The sequence below is a fragment of the Anguilla rostrata genome, chromosome 5 (genome assembly GCF_018555375.3).
Source record: "Anguilla rostrata isolate EN2019 chromosome 5, ASM1855537v3, whole genome shotgun sequence".
Lineage (NCBI taxonomy): Eukaryota > Metazoa > Chordata > Actinopteri > Anguilliformes > Anguillidae > Anguilla > Anguilla rostrata.
The window spans coordinates 1,861,153-1,876,214 of NC_057937.1; the positions used below are offsets into that span (position 1 = coordinate 1,861,153).

The 15,062-nt window shown below is 44.3% G+C and overlaps 1 protein-coding gene across 1 annotated transcript in view; it reads left to right on the plus strand.

Moving 5' to 3' along the window:
* The first annotated feature begins 1,759 nt into the window (after nt 1-1,759).
* LOC135254424 (G protein-coupled receptor kinase 5-like) overlaps nt 1,760-15,062 on the plus strand; it is a 46,234-nt gene continuing 32,931 nt past the window's right edge. The window contains exon 1 of the mRNA XM_064334546.1: nt 1,760-2,112. Coding sequence (XP_064190616.1) covers nt 2,061-2,112 — 52 coding nt within the window. The 5' untranslated portion in view covers nt 1,760-2,060. The remainder of the gene's footprint in view (nt 2,113-15,062) is intronic.

Genomic DNA, 15,062 nt, shown 5'->3' on the forward strand with positions numbered 1-15,062 from the left:
TTGGGGGGAAAATGATCAAGTTTAGATAATATCAGCCATGGAATATAGCTCAAATATAGATTTCCATACGCGCATATGCAGGTATAAATGCAGTGAATCCGCCCTTTTTACCTTTTCCCTATCAAGTAACACCGAATTGATGACTGTTTCACATACAAGATGCGTCCGTCATCTTGGTCTCATGTTGGTCGGCAGCCTGCTACTTACTATATGAAGCCCCTAGGGGGTGCTGTTTCCAGCTTACAGAAACTGGTTTCCATCTGCATTGCCTCTGAATAGTACAATGGCCACACTGGGTGAATTTAAGAATGAACCAGGCATTTTGGCACCGGAACAAAGCTCCATTGTGTCAAAACAAGATAAAGGACAAAACACACACATGCTTTCACAACCTTAACTGATCGAGAGATTGGCTGTAACAAAACAGTACACACGGCGTGTCCCCATGCAGGTCCAAGTCTCCAAGCTCCTGCCACAGATGGCGTATTTAAACACACAATTAGCTTGCTCGACCTGTAAGCACAGTTCAGTCGTTTCGAAGAAAGCAGACCTCACACACTCCGGGGAAAGCCACTGGCGTGGAAAGTGTTCCGTTTAATTTTCCTAAAGTGAAATACTCTGCAGTCATTGACCCAAGATATTCCGAACCAAAGGAATGTACTGCACAGGTCCAAAAAATGTCCATGCCAGCAATGACATCAATCCGCTGCCATAGGCTGGGCCTCCAGTTATGACGAGGCATTCACAGCTGTGGCACAAAGGGGTTTTTGAATGTAAGCTGCATATGCATACAGACATGCATCTTCACATTGGCCGCTGTAATAAGCATGATTTATTTATGAAATCGTGTGGGGAAAGGGCATTGGTAATTTGATAAATTTTCCATAAATTAGACACACACTTTAGCCAAAAGCATTCCGCTCTAAAAGGTTTTTGCTCATTATTTAAAATGAGATATAAATTTTTGTAGTAGCCTACGCTTATTTTATCAATGTTGTTCGGCTTGGTGCTCATTGGCCGCGTCACACGCTGCTATGTTGCCTACCTTTCTATTCTTGCTTCTGCGTGTTGTAGGCTATTTGCTCGGGATAGCCTACTCTATGGATACGCGTCTGCGTATAAACGCATAGCCAAACAAATAAATAGCATTATGTCCAGGGAGGCAAACAGAAATGCACTTATTAAAACGGACAAAGAATGGAGCACTTACGGCTGAGCCGTGTCGGCTCAACTGAGTCGTGCTATCCAATCATAAAATGAAATGATATGGTCTCATCTAAAAGCAAACTACGCTATTTAGCCTCTTTATGCAGCGTAAACTACAGTTTTCGGACAATGTAATTCCATGAAGTAAAGGATAGTTTTCGCTAAAATAGCCGTCCGTAAAGAAGGCTGGCTACCTGTTAGATCTGTAGGCAAAAATATCAGGTTGCGATGAAAAGTAAAAATGGACACGCGCGCGTACATGTATATATCTCTGTGTGTGTGTGTGTGTGTGTGTGTGTTACCTATAACAATAAGTGTTGTTCTCGGTTCCCTGAATCATGTTGTGTAGGCTAACGCTTTCAGTTCGACAAAAGAAAAAACACCCCAAATGCATACAGTTACTTAGCTAGCTATAATGTGACTCTGTTTGGATTGCATTTCTAAACAAAATATTACTGTGCTGACAGTTATTTAGAGTCGTACGCTATGTCCTCCGTGCCGTGGCTCGTGTTTATTGTGTAAATACGTTGGCTGTTAAGTGTGTGTGTAGGACTGTAAGGTTACACTGTGGTTGGAAAGTGATCCCTCCTACTCCCGTGTACTGCCCGTGTACGAGCGAGGGAGCGATCGCGGCAGGAAGGAAAGCGGAGCATTGAATGCTAACAAGGGGAGTTAATGTTCAAGCATTGGTAAAAGGTGGGGGGTTTTTTAACATCAAGCAATGGAGACGTACAATTAACCTGGTATGTGCCAGATCACAATTTACGCTGATCGTCATCATCATCGGCACAACCATCTTCATCTTTCCCGTTGAATGAAATGTATCGAGCCTGCATGGGATCCGGATACTGACAATGGAGATTGAAAATATTGTGGCCAACACTGTGCTGTTGAAAGCCAGAGAAGGTAAGCAACAACATGGGGGGGAAATGCGGGGCGACTGGAGAAACCCAAACCATAATAAAGGCTCGGTTCTCCCATCCCCGGACTGCTCATTATACGCAGAGGTTTTCGTCGATTCTTGCTTCTTAAACAAATCTACGTCCCCAAGAGACGAATCGCAATTCCGTGCATGATATTTGTTCTCGTTGGCTAATGATTAGCTAGGTTGTATCAACAAAGGATAATAATAATAATAACCGATATGTACAAGTATGCATTACGACTTAGCTGCGTTTACATGTCAGTTTATCGGTTAAGGGTTGAAATAACAACGAGCTGTTTTATTTGTCAAAACGTGTTTATAATAGCGTAGCCTACATTCACGTTTCTTGTTATTCGTAAATTCCAACAACATGTGTAGCCTATTGAGTTAAGACATTTGGCACATAGCAAGTTAGCAGCAAAAAACCTTTAAATAACATAATCGTAGGGAATTGTTTGTTGTGCATACACAGCTTGTTATTTATCAAACGTGATATAGTGGCGTGCTATATCGGTATCATATTTTTTTCCTTGCCTTTTTTTGAGGGAAAACATGGTTACCATTTGACGCAAAATGTGAATTCCTCAGTAATATTATGATTGGAAACGGTGACTTGAACCTATGTTTTTTTACGTGTTGTACTAAGGTTTACATTCGGGCCTCGTGAATATTGGAGCGAGGCGAAATTGCATATGGTATACCCCAGCTTCGTGATCTTTACCTGGGGACGGGGTTCTACTGCAGCCCCAGGCTTCTGGTTCGCCGACATTCTTATGAAAAACTAGCTATCACCTGACAAACGTTTTTCCTTTCGGAAATGGGGTGATAAGGGGGGGAAAACAGGCTTTGCGCTTGCACTTTTGTTTAAAGGTTCAAGATGCACAGTTCACATGCATCTTTGCCTGTAACCGTTAGCAACATGCGGCTGGGGGCGCTCCGCTCAGTTGTATGTCGATAAAAAAAGCAGTCCGGGATTTTGATCGTGCTCAGGAATTAAGTAGTAATTGACCAGAGAATTATGTAATCGCAGGTGAGGGTCTAAAACGGTTCCCTAACATGTAAGGTAAAATCTGCGCTAATAGAACACTTATAGCACTATCAATTCCGTTGTTCGTGCCAGGTCTACGGCTACTGGTTTTTTTTTTTTGGAATGGTTAAATGAAAAGGAGATGGAGACATGGGCTGAAAGTAGCCTAATCAAATACGTACTTATTTTATTGGGGTACTGTAATTACAGTCAATAACAGTTTTCGAACTCTTTCAATCCTGTCTTACTGGGCTAATTTCTTCATCCACACCTCCACTTTGTTGTAGCCTAACTGCAATATTGGTTTAGTATTTGGACTACATTGTGACTCTTCTCATAGCAAATTTTGCGCGAAATCTTTTTAAAATTAATGTTTAATGTTTGCATTTCCATGTGAAAGTAAACCGCGTTTTCCACGATTATACATAATATTTGTTTACTTACTAAGACACTGTAAAGGTATGTCAGCCGATTTACAAGCTAGTTGGATCAAATTCTTTCATCTCCAAATTCCTTTACTTTTTATGTACCCTGCGGTGATGCCGAGCCAGTGGGGCGCTTACTAGTTAGCTGTTTGGTGCATTATTTAGATGGAAGAAAAACGCAGAAAACATAATTATAAGTACACTTAAGTACACAAGTACACTTAGCCCAATGTAACAGGCACAAAACTCAATGGTGCTCTTTGAGTTGAACGTCAGGGTATTCTTTTGCTCAAACCAAAGATGAGATGTGAATATTTGTTGGCACTGTACAACTGAACATCTTTGTGATATTTAGTTAAGACAGCCTACATCATGAAACTACCCACTCTGAAAAATTGTACAAGGGACTTGATTATAAGTCATATTGGTTAAATCATTTGTTTCGTAATCATGAACAGCGTTGATACGCACAAGGTGTCTTTTTTGTCAATATAGGTCTGATGGGCTGTCTGTATGCAACATTACTAGTGGGTTTCATTAAATTAATAAACAGAAAACCTTCAGAGCAAGTCAGCAAGACCGTTTTTGCATAATTTTATCTCTATATGTTTGTGGCAGTTGGGGACAGGTATTTTTGGCAAATGTTTGAAATTAAGCTTAAAGCTTCTCACGAAATTAAATGTGCCACCTCGGTGCTGAAATGGGTTATGCAACTTCAGTTTAAATTTTGGGGGGGGGGGTCTGATTTGTGTGGAGTCGCTGCGTGCATCTGTACTTTGTTCGAAGTTCATCACGGTTTTGGTTCCGCTTCAGTATCTGGTCTCGCGCTCCCGATAGCGGTGCAGAGAGAGAGAGAAAGGCGGATAGCAGGGCGTGTTCTTTTCTGGGCGATGAGCGGTTGGAGGAGGGGATGTGGTTACGAACTAAAAGAGGTGTTCGCCAACCTTAGATGAGTTTTGGGCGCGGTGCGTTTTCGCACCACGCCTTGACGCTTCCCCGCGCCCGTCCCTCACCCTCCCCTGTATCTGATAGCGCTGCGCTAGCTTTCATAGCGAAGCTTATCCCCGTGTGTGGGAGTGGAGTGCAAGCTGTTGTAATGCATGAAAAAAGTGAGATTTTGTTGTTTGCATAAACACGAAAAGAAGTCTGCTCTCAATTTCCATTTAAGGCCTCCTGACCGATCATTAAGACTCAAGCATAAATCCAACGTAGAATAGGAACTACATTTCAAAGTGCACTGCATCTGTCTCAAGGGACAAAAGCAGTCCACTTCGACATGCTGTTATTATGGACATGCAAAAATACACACATGCGCAAACGTACATACACACCCACACATGCGCAAACACAATCGCACACGCACACACAAGAGCCTGCAGATAGTTTAATGTTCCCTTGAATGACTGAATAAGTATAAGAACATTTAACCAGAGAAAATGGTGTTATGCACAAAGCACACGTACCCCTGTTACAAGTCTTACGACCCGGTCCAGGTCCAGGTCAAACTGTAACAGGGAAAAGGATAAGGAAACGAGTGAGGAATAGGCAATGGAGACCGATGAGTAACTCTGGTCTCTGTCTGCCTGTCTAATACTAACCTGGTGTGTCTAAACAGATAAACAGCGAACAGAGCACACTCCTCACTTCCTGTAGCCCTTGTGGAAATGTCTCATACTCAAACTTTACTTAACTACAGAAAAAAAGCCTTAAAACCTGGAAAATGCGTTTGCATACCTGGATCCACTGGCACGAAGAGGCATGGATGAAAAGTGTAATTTTTTGTGTATTTGAGGAAGCTTTCCATGAGTTGAAGCTGTTTGGAAAGCTTTATGTTGTATGTTTACTACGCCGATGTCCTTTTCTGCTCTTACGTCTTTTGTGTCGATGGAGGGCAGGCGAAATGCATCGTGGGTATTTGTGAGACTTCCACTGCTGTGTCGCTGTCATGGAACCACAAAATAATTAAAATAATTTCAGAGCTGCTCATTTAATTGTCACATTTTGGTTAGCGTTCATACTGACTACAGGCAACGAATGACAGATGCTCTATAAAACTGTCCAAATTGTGCTGTGATTTGCGGGTTTTACCTAGCACTGACTGACAATTCCCCAGGGAAAGTTGGCCAACCAGATGGTTTCAATGGGTGTTACTTTGACACAGAAACACCCAGCATTCCTTTCAGTGAAGCTGTTAATGATTTCCTTTATACAGAGTGAGTTTCCAGTGTTAGGAACAGTCTGCAAACAAGTTTTTGTGGAAACATGAAATAATTGGATTGTGTCTTGAGGCCCTGTGTTTGTTCTGGTCATTGGATGTCCATTAGGTATTATTGGTGAACATTCCAGGAAGTTGCGCAAAGGCTCATGGGTAAGGCAGTCTTCCCATTTATCATTCTGCAAAATAATGTAACCTGTCGATCTTAGTCAGGGTTGTAGAGAAGACTTCCATTAGAATGTGACCCAAGAGCGCTTCCCTGACTGAATAACGGCCAAATACTAAACCGGCGCGTTGTTTTAAAGCTGACACAACGCTAATGGTAACAGAATCTCTACTTCGTCTCATGTAATTTCCTAGAAGACTTGCCTTTTACATTTGCACACATCTGTTTTGATTGATGTCTGGGGTTTGTTGGGTAAGCCAAAGTTTGTGATCTTTCTTGTGATGTAACTTGTCTGAGTGCCACACGCTGTGGGAGCGGAGGATGTCCAAGGTTAAAAAATTAGCCTTACAGCAATCACACACGCCCATTATTCTTACACACGTCCGAAGAAGAGAATAACCTGACTGCTGTCCATCTGAACCGAGAAGGGTAGACCTTTAGGCAGTAATGATCCATCACAGGGGTGAAGGTTAAATAAACAGATAGGCTATTTGGGCTGCTTCCGGGCTGGAGTGTTTTTAGTGCGTCGTTGTACGGGGTGGTTTATGTTACCTGCGCCATTCTTTCGTGTGTAATCGATAGGTAATGATAACATTCAGTGCCCTGTCACTTTTTCTGCTGTCCTTCCTGGAATATGCAGCTCAGATAGTCTATTTCAGAGGAAGAAGTAATCTACTGTGCCTCTGTAGAGCACAGGCATGTTTTCTGTGGTCATCATCTATAAAACATTTTTTGCTTTGTTTCACTGTCCATGATGGTATTGCTTTTTAAATGTTGTAATGACCCCCAGAGGGTTCTGATTGTTTGATGGAATCATAGCTTATATATACTGGGGTAGGACCCCCTTTTACCTCAAGAACAGGTGATCTTTTTCCAGTGTGTGTGTGTGTGTATGTACTGTATGTATGTATAAATGTGTATATGCTGCCTTGACAGAAAAATGAAGGTTTATTTTGGGGGGGGTGGGAGGGGTGGGGGGTCTTTGATTGAGCAGCCAATCAAATGACTTGTTGTTGGGCTCCTCCCAAACCAAGAGCAATTGCATGCATTGTGTGAAACTAATCAGTTTTAGCTCCGCTTTTACTAGATTCGTGTTTTACACTCGGACTGAGATCGGGATTCCCCTGCAACAGGAATAAGCGATTTAAATATAAACAATTACCCGACAAAAAAAATCTGCACTGCTAATCTCCTCTGATTTAAAAAAAAAAAAAAAATGCACCTTATAATTACCACTTTATGCACACCAGATTTTATGCACTTGAAATATGCAGTTGTAGTTTGATTAAAAGTTATTAAAGCTTGTTTATGTTTTGTATTTTTATGGCGGTAAGAATGTAATCATTTCAGTTTGGAAAATAAACGTGTTTCATGTTTGCCAGCATGTCTTTTTCCCACGCAATATTCAGGTCAAATATTTTCACACTTGTACATGCATGTTGTACAAGAGACTTCTGTGAGTTTTTTGGTGCAGATGGAAGGCGATTTTCCAGTGTCAGTGAAATGTTGGTTGTTTCAGGTCATATTGCTTTGACAAAACAAACAAATCACTGAATAACTGTTTGTAAAGATTTGTAGGATCGCTTGGCACACAATCTCAAATCCATCCTAACGTCGTGCAGTTGTTTGTGGATTCTAGCAAATGACAGAAATAAACCAAATGTATACATATAAAAACTAAGATGATGGACTCAATACTTCACATGAAAAAGCCTGCTCCTGGAACACCATATGCTCGCGAATATAAACCGAAAAAGGTTTCTAGACCATGACGGAACATGTTGAAAATGTTCTCTCTGCCGATGCCGTCTCTGAGTAAACCGACTGTGTTTATTGCTTCTCCACCAGCAAGACATGAAATATCAGGAATTTCAAAACACAACTGGTATAGCGAGTTGCCCAGATGGCTGTGGGAATGTCAGTATTGTGCAACTGTGTACACTGTAGGGTAAATTCCTTCCATGAAATCTTTTTGGGTTTCGGCAGGATGTGTTTATCCAAAATGGACGCCAAATGGTCGATTCTCGCGGTGAAAGGTCCAGTGTTAATTCAACCCTCACAAAGTGCATATGAGTCCAGATGGGACCGTATGTACTCTGTAAGAGTTGATTCAACACTTAACATCATACTGTGCTTGTTTTACCCTTGCATGAGAACATATCGGCTTCAGTCGTTGAATTGATAGCCCAGTCCTGCTACTCTTTTCCTGTCATCCTGAATTGTTCCCAGCCTTGTAATTCCGAATGGCGAATGTCATTCCTGGAACTCCTATCGTGGTCCCATGCTGTGTTGCTGGATCATCATGTAACGAAGCAGACCAACCACGTCGGCATGCACATTCACACCATGGTTGATCTGGAATAAAAAAGGATGTAATACTCCTGTTGTGTGGGGAAAGGTCTGGTTTCAGAATGTGGAAAAATATGAGGAGTCCATGTAAACCACGTCGGTGTTGATGCAGTGACAGCTGCTAAACCCTGGGGTGGGGGGGGTGGGGGGGGGGCACGTCTGCCACATGTTGGCGTTATTATACACAAAGCAGTTTGTTTTTGAAATTATGGGTGCTGCAAAGCAAGGGGACCTGATTGGTTCACTTCCTGACCAATCACAGAGCAGTCAGTTGGGCGCACGCAGACTGTGTGGCTCGTCTTGAGAAGTCAGTGTTGTGGAATGCTGAGCGATGTCAGGTGGTGGATCCGTTCCAGCCCACCTGTCACTGGAGGCTTACTACAGATCTGTGTCTTACGCACCGTCATTTTACAACGCTCTCCTGGACGCCAGAGAGTTCCTGTGATTGGCTAGTTCTTTTGCCTTTCATGTATTAGGGTTTCTCATTCAGTTCTCAATTTTGTGATGCCACACAGCAGCTTGATTCGATAACTACTTTTTTTTTTTTTTGCCCTCAAATTTAATTGATGTTTCTCAGATGACAGGTCTGCTCGTTTGACAGCGGCATTTGATTTCCTATGATTGCAGTGTCACCGGCATTTCAGGGCGGATTTCCTGTTACATTTACATGCATATTATCTAGCTATCCAGAGAAACTTGCACAACGTTTTACACAGCATTTACATTGCATTAATTTATTCAGCTGGATATATACTGAAGCAATGGTTAAGTACATTGCTCAAGGGTACGACGGCAGTGTCCTACCTGCAAATCGAAACTATGACCTTTGTGACCTTTTGGTTACAAGACCCGCTCCTTACCCATTATACACCGTGGACCCTGCTAGGTTTATGCATAAATAATAAATAATAATGTTTAATTAAACCAAAATAAATTAATCTCAATAAGAGGGGGTGGATCTGTGAATAGTTTATATTTCATGTCATAATTCTAACGTATTGAAATTTTTAATTCTGCGGAATCCATAATGTTGTTACTGCCAAGTTATGCATTTTCAGAACCATATGCTTTGGACTTGGGACTGATTCACACACTAAAATTAACAGCGTAAGCTGTTTTTTATATTCATGCGGAAACTTCTGTTCACGTCACGCTGCCAATGAAAGGTTGTGTATTTTTCTGTGAGTCAAGGCAATTCACCCCCCCTACCACCACCACGAAAACCACCCACAAATAAATCTAAATTTATCTTTGTGTTTTTTCTTGATTATATTCATAGGGAAAGGAATACCTTCCTTAACATCATTGATGGCTAATACTGAGGGATTCTTCTTGTCACTCGGAATGTTGTGGGGTTGCCTAGCGACACAGGCATCAGTTTTGTTTCTCAAACTGTCATTCCTGCCCGGACTACGATGGGAAACGATTCAGTGGCCAGTTTTATCACCGTACAGACCGTGACCCCTTCTCAGTTACTACAATACTGCCATGTTTCCTTTTAACCGGAGTTATATTTTAACTATTTAAATGTTACTCCTGTTTATTCTCCCCCCCCATTTGGAAAGCCCAAGTTGTGTGTGTGTGTGTGTGTGCTCATTGCTACAGCCCCCTCTGTCAGCTGGAGAGAGAGCATCGTAGGATTCTCCCGCCAAATCGCATGACGTCAGACTGCTAGTTCTTTTTACTGAAACAGTCGTGAGGTTGGGGAGGACATTCATTTGAGGCTAGCACAAAGCAGTCTGCAGGCACCCAAACGACCAGTGGGGGGTCTCTGATGTCTAGTGGGACGTCTTGCGGTGTAAAATTCCCCCCGTGGTGGGCGATTCTGGATTCGGTGCTGGACCGTGGGTCCCAAACCAGAACAGCGCCTTAACAGTATGAGCCACTCAGCAGCCCACTATACCAGATTTGATGTTTTTTTTATTTCTCTCCTCCAGCTTTCTATCTCTTCATCTATTCCCCCCCTCTTGTTCTCCATCTTGTCTTTCTTTCCCTTCCTTTTTTTTCTCTCAGGTTCTCTCTTTCTCTCTTTCTCTGTCTGTCTCACTGTCTGGTGTGTGTGTGTGTGTGTGTGTGTGTGTGGTGCCGGTTGTCTCTCTCTCTCTCCCTCTGTCTCTCTCTCAGTGCGGGTCGCTCCCTCGCTTTCTCTCCCTCTCTCTCCTTCTCTATCTCTCTCTCTCGGTGCGGGTCTGCGTTCGCGGTGTCATGAGGCTGATTTAAGGCCCGTCGGCGGGGTGGGGGGGGGGGGGTGACCTTTTACGCAACTTCCCAGCTTCAAACGCTGCGGCTGTCTGGCAGGACGGCCCACGTGTGAGGGAGAGCCAGGGGGGGTCCTCAGGCCGGGGGGGGGCTCCTCAGGCCAGGGGGGCACCCAAACGCGCCTCTCTCTTCCCATATTTGGTGAGGCGAGGTCCCTCAGACGACAGCCCGATGGCGTCGGCTTCACTTCCACCCCACGCTGGGGCCGTGGCTCCCGCGAAGAAACTCGCTCCGTCTTTTGTGTTTTTTGGACTCAGTTTGTAATGGAATTTGGTTGCTGTCATGCGCTTTTTGTTTTTTTAGGATGCTGCTGCATAGCTGCCATAGCAGGTGTTCTAACGGCAGTTTCCATTCCCAGGGACTTGATTTTGTGTGGATGCATTTTTGTGCAACAGTCCTCCTAAGTTATGGTGATGCTGTTTGGCCGTGAGTGTCAGTCTGAATGCGTGCTGCACAGAGGGAGTACTGATCTCATAATATACCGGTGCGTGTAGCAGCTCCGTCCCGGAGGGCGGGTCCAGGAGACGGGGATGAAATCGCCTCCGTCATTCTCTTGCCGTCTCGGTTAAAAAAAGTCGGCCTGTTCGCCTCCAGCTGACTCTGGAGCGCTTCAAAGCATTCCAACCAGGTCAACGCTTCCTCAAACGGAGCTGTGCGTGCATGAACCTTTTTTTTTTTTTTTTTTGGGTACGAGAATGTGATCGTATGATAAAAAAAAAAAACCGTTTTCTTGCTCACTTGTGTGTAAAAATAGCAGCACGTGTGGATTGCGCCGAGGCTCTGCGATGCTCATGAAGTCCCTCCAGCTGCGCGGCTCGGCGAAGCGTGACTCCAAGCAGCCGCTGAAATGAAGAGCTTGTGCGAGTCAGGGTGCGAACTTGTTAACGTTTTTAAAAAAAATGTGATGCGTCTTCCTCCTTTAACACCGAGCGGGCGTGCGAGCTTAGCGGCTCTAGACATGTCACGTGTAAAAGGATTTAGGCTAACTGAGACTGCTGGGAAATTGCGTACGGTTTTCTTATTTGTTGCACAATGTTTGCACTTACTTTCCCACTGTTTTAATTGATCCCTAAACAATTATACTTACTCTTATATGTATGTGTGTGTGTGTGCGTGTGTGAGTGCGCGTGTGTATACGTATCTGTGCGCTTGTGTGTGTGTGTGTGTGTCCTGTTGAATTTCCTGCCTGCCATCCGTCCTGAAATGGCAGTTGAACTTGATAGCATTTAAGCGGTTAAGCAGTTCAGCGGCTGAGCTGTGGCCTGTCCCACGGTCAGGTTCAGGCCTCTTCCTGAGGGCCGGTGTCCAGCGGTTAGCGCATCGCGGCGCGTACCGTCTCTGCCGTCTCTGCTCTGAGACGGAAGAACCTTTCGCCACACAGAGAAGCGATCAGAATTTATCCCTGTGTCATTTCCATCGGAAGTGTCATTTTCGGGAAGTTAGTTTCCGGTGACCTTCCCGCCCCCCCCAGCTCTTGCACAACTTTTCCATACTGCTTCTTCGGAATTCTGGCCTGGGAACAGAAGATCGTTCAATTTCAGCGGAAGTAACATTTCGAGAGGAATACAGAACGCATAAATTTCAGTACGCAGAACTATCTGATTTTGACTTCTGGACAAAGTTAGGCGCAGCTCGTTATTATTCAGAACTGCACCTTTTCCTGTAGCCTACTCCTGTAGTACTAAATTACACTCACATGTACTTTAATAAAGCACCCGTAAGAGTTCATCTCAGGACAGCGCTCATCTCTGCGATGTTCAGCCCGTTTTCTCGTACATCACGTCGTTCTGATTCCGGTGCTGGAGCGTCATTAGCGGTGTTGACTGTGGGCGCGCAGCGCTGCATTAAACGGACCGAATCACATCGTAACGCGCTGCATTAAACTGGCTGAATCACATCGTAACGTGCTGCATTAAACTGGCTGAATCACATCGTAACGCGCTGCATTAAACGGACTGAATCACATCGTAACGTGCTGCATTAAACTGGCTGAATCACATCGTAACGCGCTGCATTAAACTGGCTGAATCACATCGTAACGCGCTGCATTAAACGGACTGAATCACATCGTAACGCGCTGCATTAAACGGACTGAATCACATCGTAACGCGCTGCATTAAACTGCCTGAATCACATCGTAACGCGCTGCATTAAACTGGCTGAATCACATCGTAACGCGCTGCATTAAACGGACTGAATCACATCGTAACGCGCTGCATTAAACGGACTGAATCACATCGTAACGCGCTGCATTAAACTGGCTGAATCACATCGTAACGCGCTGCATTAAACTGGCTGAATCACATCGTAACGCGCTGCATTAAACTGGCTGAATCACATCGTAACGCGCTGCATTAAACTGGCTGAATCACATCGTAACGCGCTGCATTAAACTGACTGAATCACATCGTAACGCGCTGCATTAAACGCTGAATCACATCGTACGCGCGCATTAAACTGGCTGAATCACACGTAACGCGCGCATTAACTGCTGAATCACACCGTAACGCGCTGCATTAAACTGGCTGAATCACATCGTAACGCGCTGCATTAAACTGGCTGAATCACATCGTAACGCGCTGCATTAAACTGGCTGAATCACACCGTAACGCGCCGCATTAAACTGGCTGAATCACACCGTAACGCGCTGCATTTCGCCCCGGGCACAGCACCGCTCTCAGGTTTTAATTGTTAGGATCGGCGGCGATAAAGAGACGTTTTACGAAGACGCCGTTTTATATTTTTTTACGCGGAGTGGATGTGCCGAACGCCGGAGCGTAACCGTAGCGACAGATTGAGCCCAGCGGTGCGAGATTGGCCCCCCGTCCCGATCACCTGACCCCGTCCTGATCCCCTGACCCCGTCCTGATCACCTGACCCCGCTCCTGATCACCTGACCCCGTCCTGATCCCCTGACCCCGTCCTGATCACCTGACCCTGCTCCTGATCACCTGACCCCGTCCCGATCACCTGACCCTGTCCTGATCACCTGACCCCGTTCCTCACGCTTGTCCCGCGTGGAGGGACGGGGCGGGACTTCCTGTGCGCGTTAGAGAAGCGTCAGGACTGGTCAGGGCTCACTAAAGGCCTTCACAGTGAATGTGGCTGTGCGTGTAAAACTCCCTCACCTGACACATTAATTTGCTTCTGCTGGACTTTTAAATATTTACTGAGGCAAACAGGTAAAAAAAAAAAAAGCATCTTCAGCGCAGGTCTCCAGACAGTTACGCTCTCCAGACCTTTACTGAATGAAGCTGTGTTCCTCTTCAGCTTTGCATCTCGTGCGTTTCATTCTTCCCCGTTAATGGTTCTCCAGTTACCTCCATATCTCAGCCAATTAAATCTTTGCTCCCAATCTTTCAGGGCCAATTAAATAAATTGGTAGATTAAATGAACTTGGGCAGGAAGCGGCTCCATGAAGCACATCCTGTCCACTAGCAAGGTTATAAAACGCTTTCAAAGTCCAGCCATGTTTTCTTTTTCCGTTATTTTCAATTTTGTTTGCGTTTCCCTGTGACCAATCGCACAGCTGTGTTTTGACATGATTGCAAGTGATCGGTGACCGATCGGGGACCACGTTGACTCGTTCAGAGGGACTGAGAGGCTAATTTTGTGAACCGCGTGGTCTTCCTGGGATTGAAAACACAAAAAAAAGGGCAGGTGCTCTGGGTCAATCTGATTATCTTCAAAAACATGCTTTTTTTTTACACTGCTACTTGCCTGTGAATTAGCCACTTTAGCCCCTTCACTAACCAGGCACAGGCAGAACAGGAGCATTCAAAATAAATAAAAAACAACAAGTAAGGCTGTTTTGTGGAGGAGACCAAATACTTTCAAAATGGCTTTAGATATAATTCATTTCTTTATGTTATTTATCTTTTTATGAAGAACTAGGCCTGCCTGGCAGGCAGGCAGATCATTGGTAAAATCACATACTCCCCAAATCAACCGTTGAAGTAAAGTAAGATTGTGTTTGTTCAGTTGCATATCCTGGAATATCCAGGAATATACATTAGTGGTGTTCTCGGATGGATAGGCTACCCAAAATCTTCCAGAGACCTGCCAGAAAAAAAGTTTAAGCATTGGGAATTTTTTTTTAATTTAATGCAAGTGTCTTGGATGACAAAAATATGTTGCAGTGAACATATTTTCAAAAATAATATTTAATTTCTTTTTAATTGAATGTCCCATGTAGCGTGGGTTTCCGTATTGTAGAACTATGTGGTTCTTGAGATTAAGACCAAAGACTTGGTCATAAAAATTAATCTTAGGAGGATATTGCTTGCTCAGCTGACTTTTTTTTGTCACAACGCTGGCAAATGAACAAGAGACGATATTATCCTCTCCGGCAAGTGGAGAGGGAGGCTTTGGAACGTCGTTGGGGAAGTGAGGCAACGTGAGAACCTGCTCGCTGCGGGTGAGCGACCGTGCGGCGCTTTCATTTTACACGGGTGCTTCCGCTGACCTCTCCCACAGCCGACGGTAAAAAA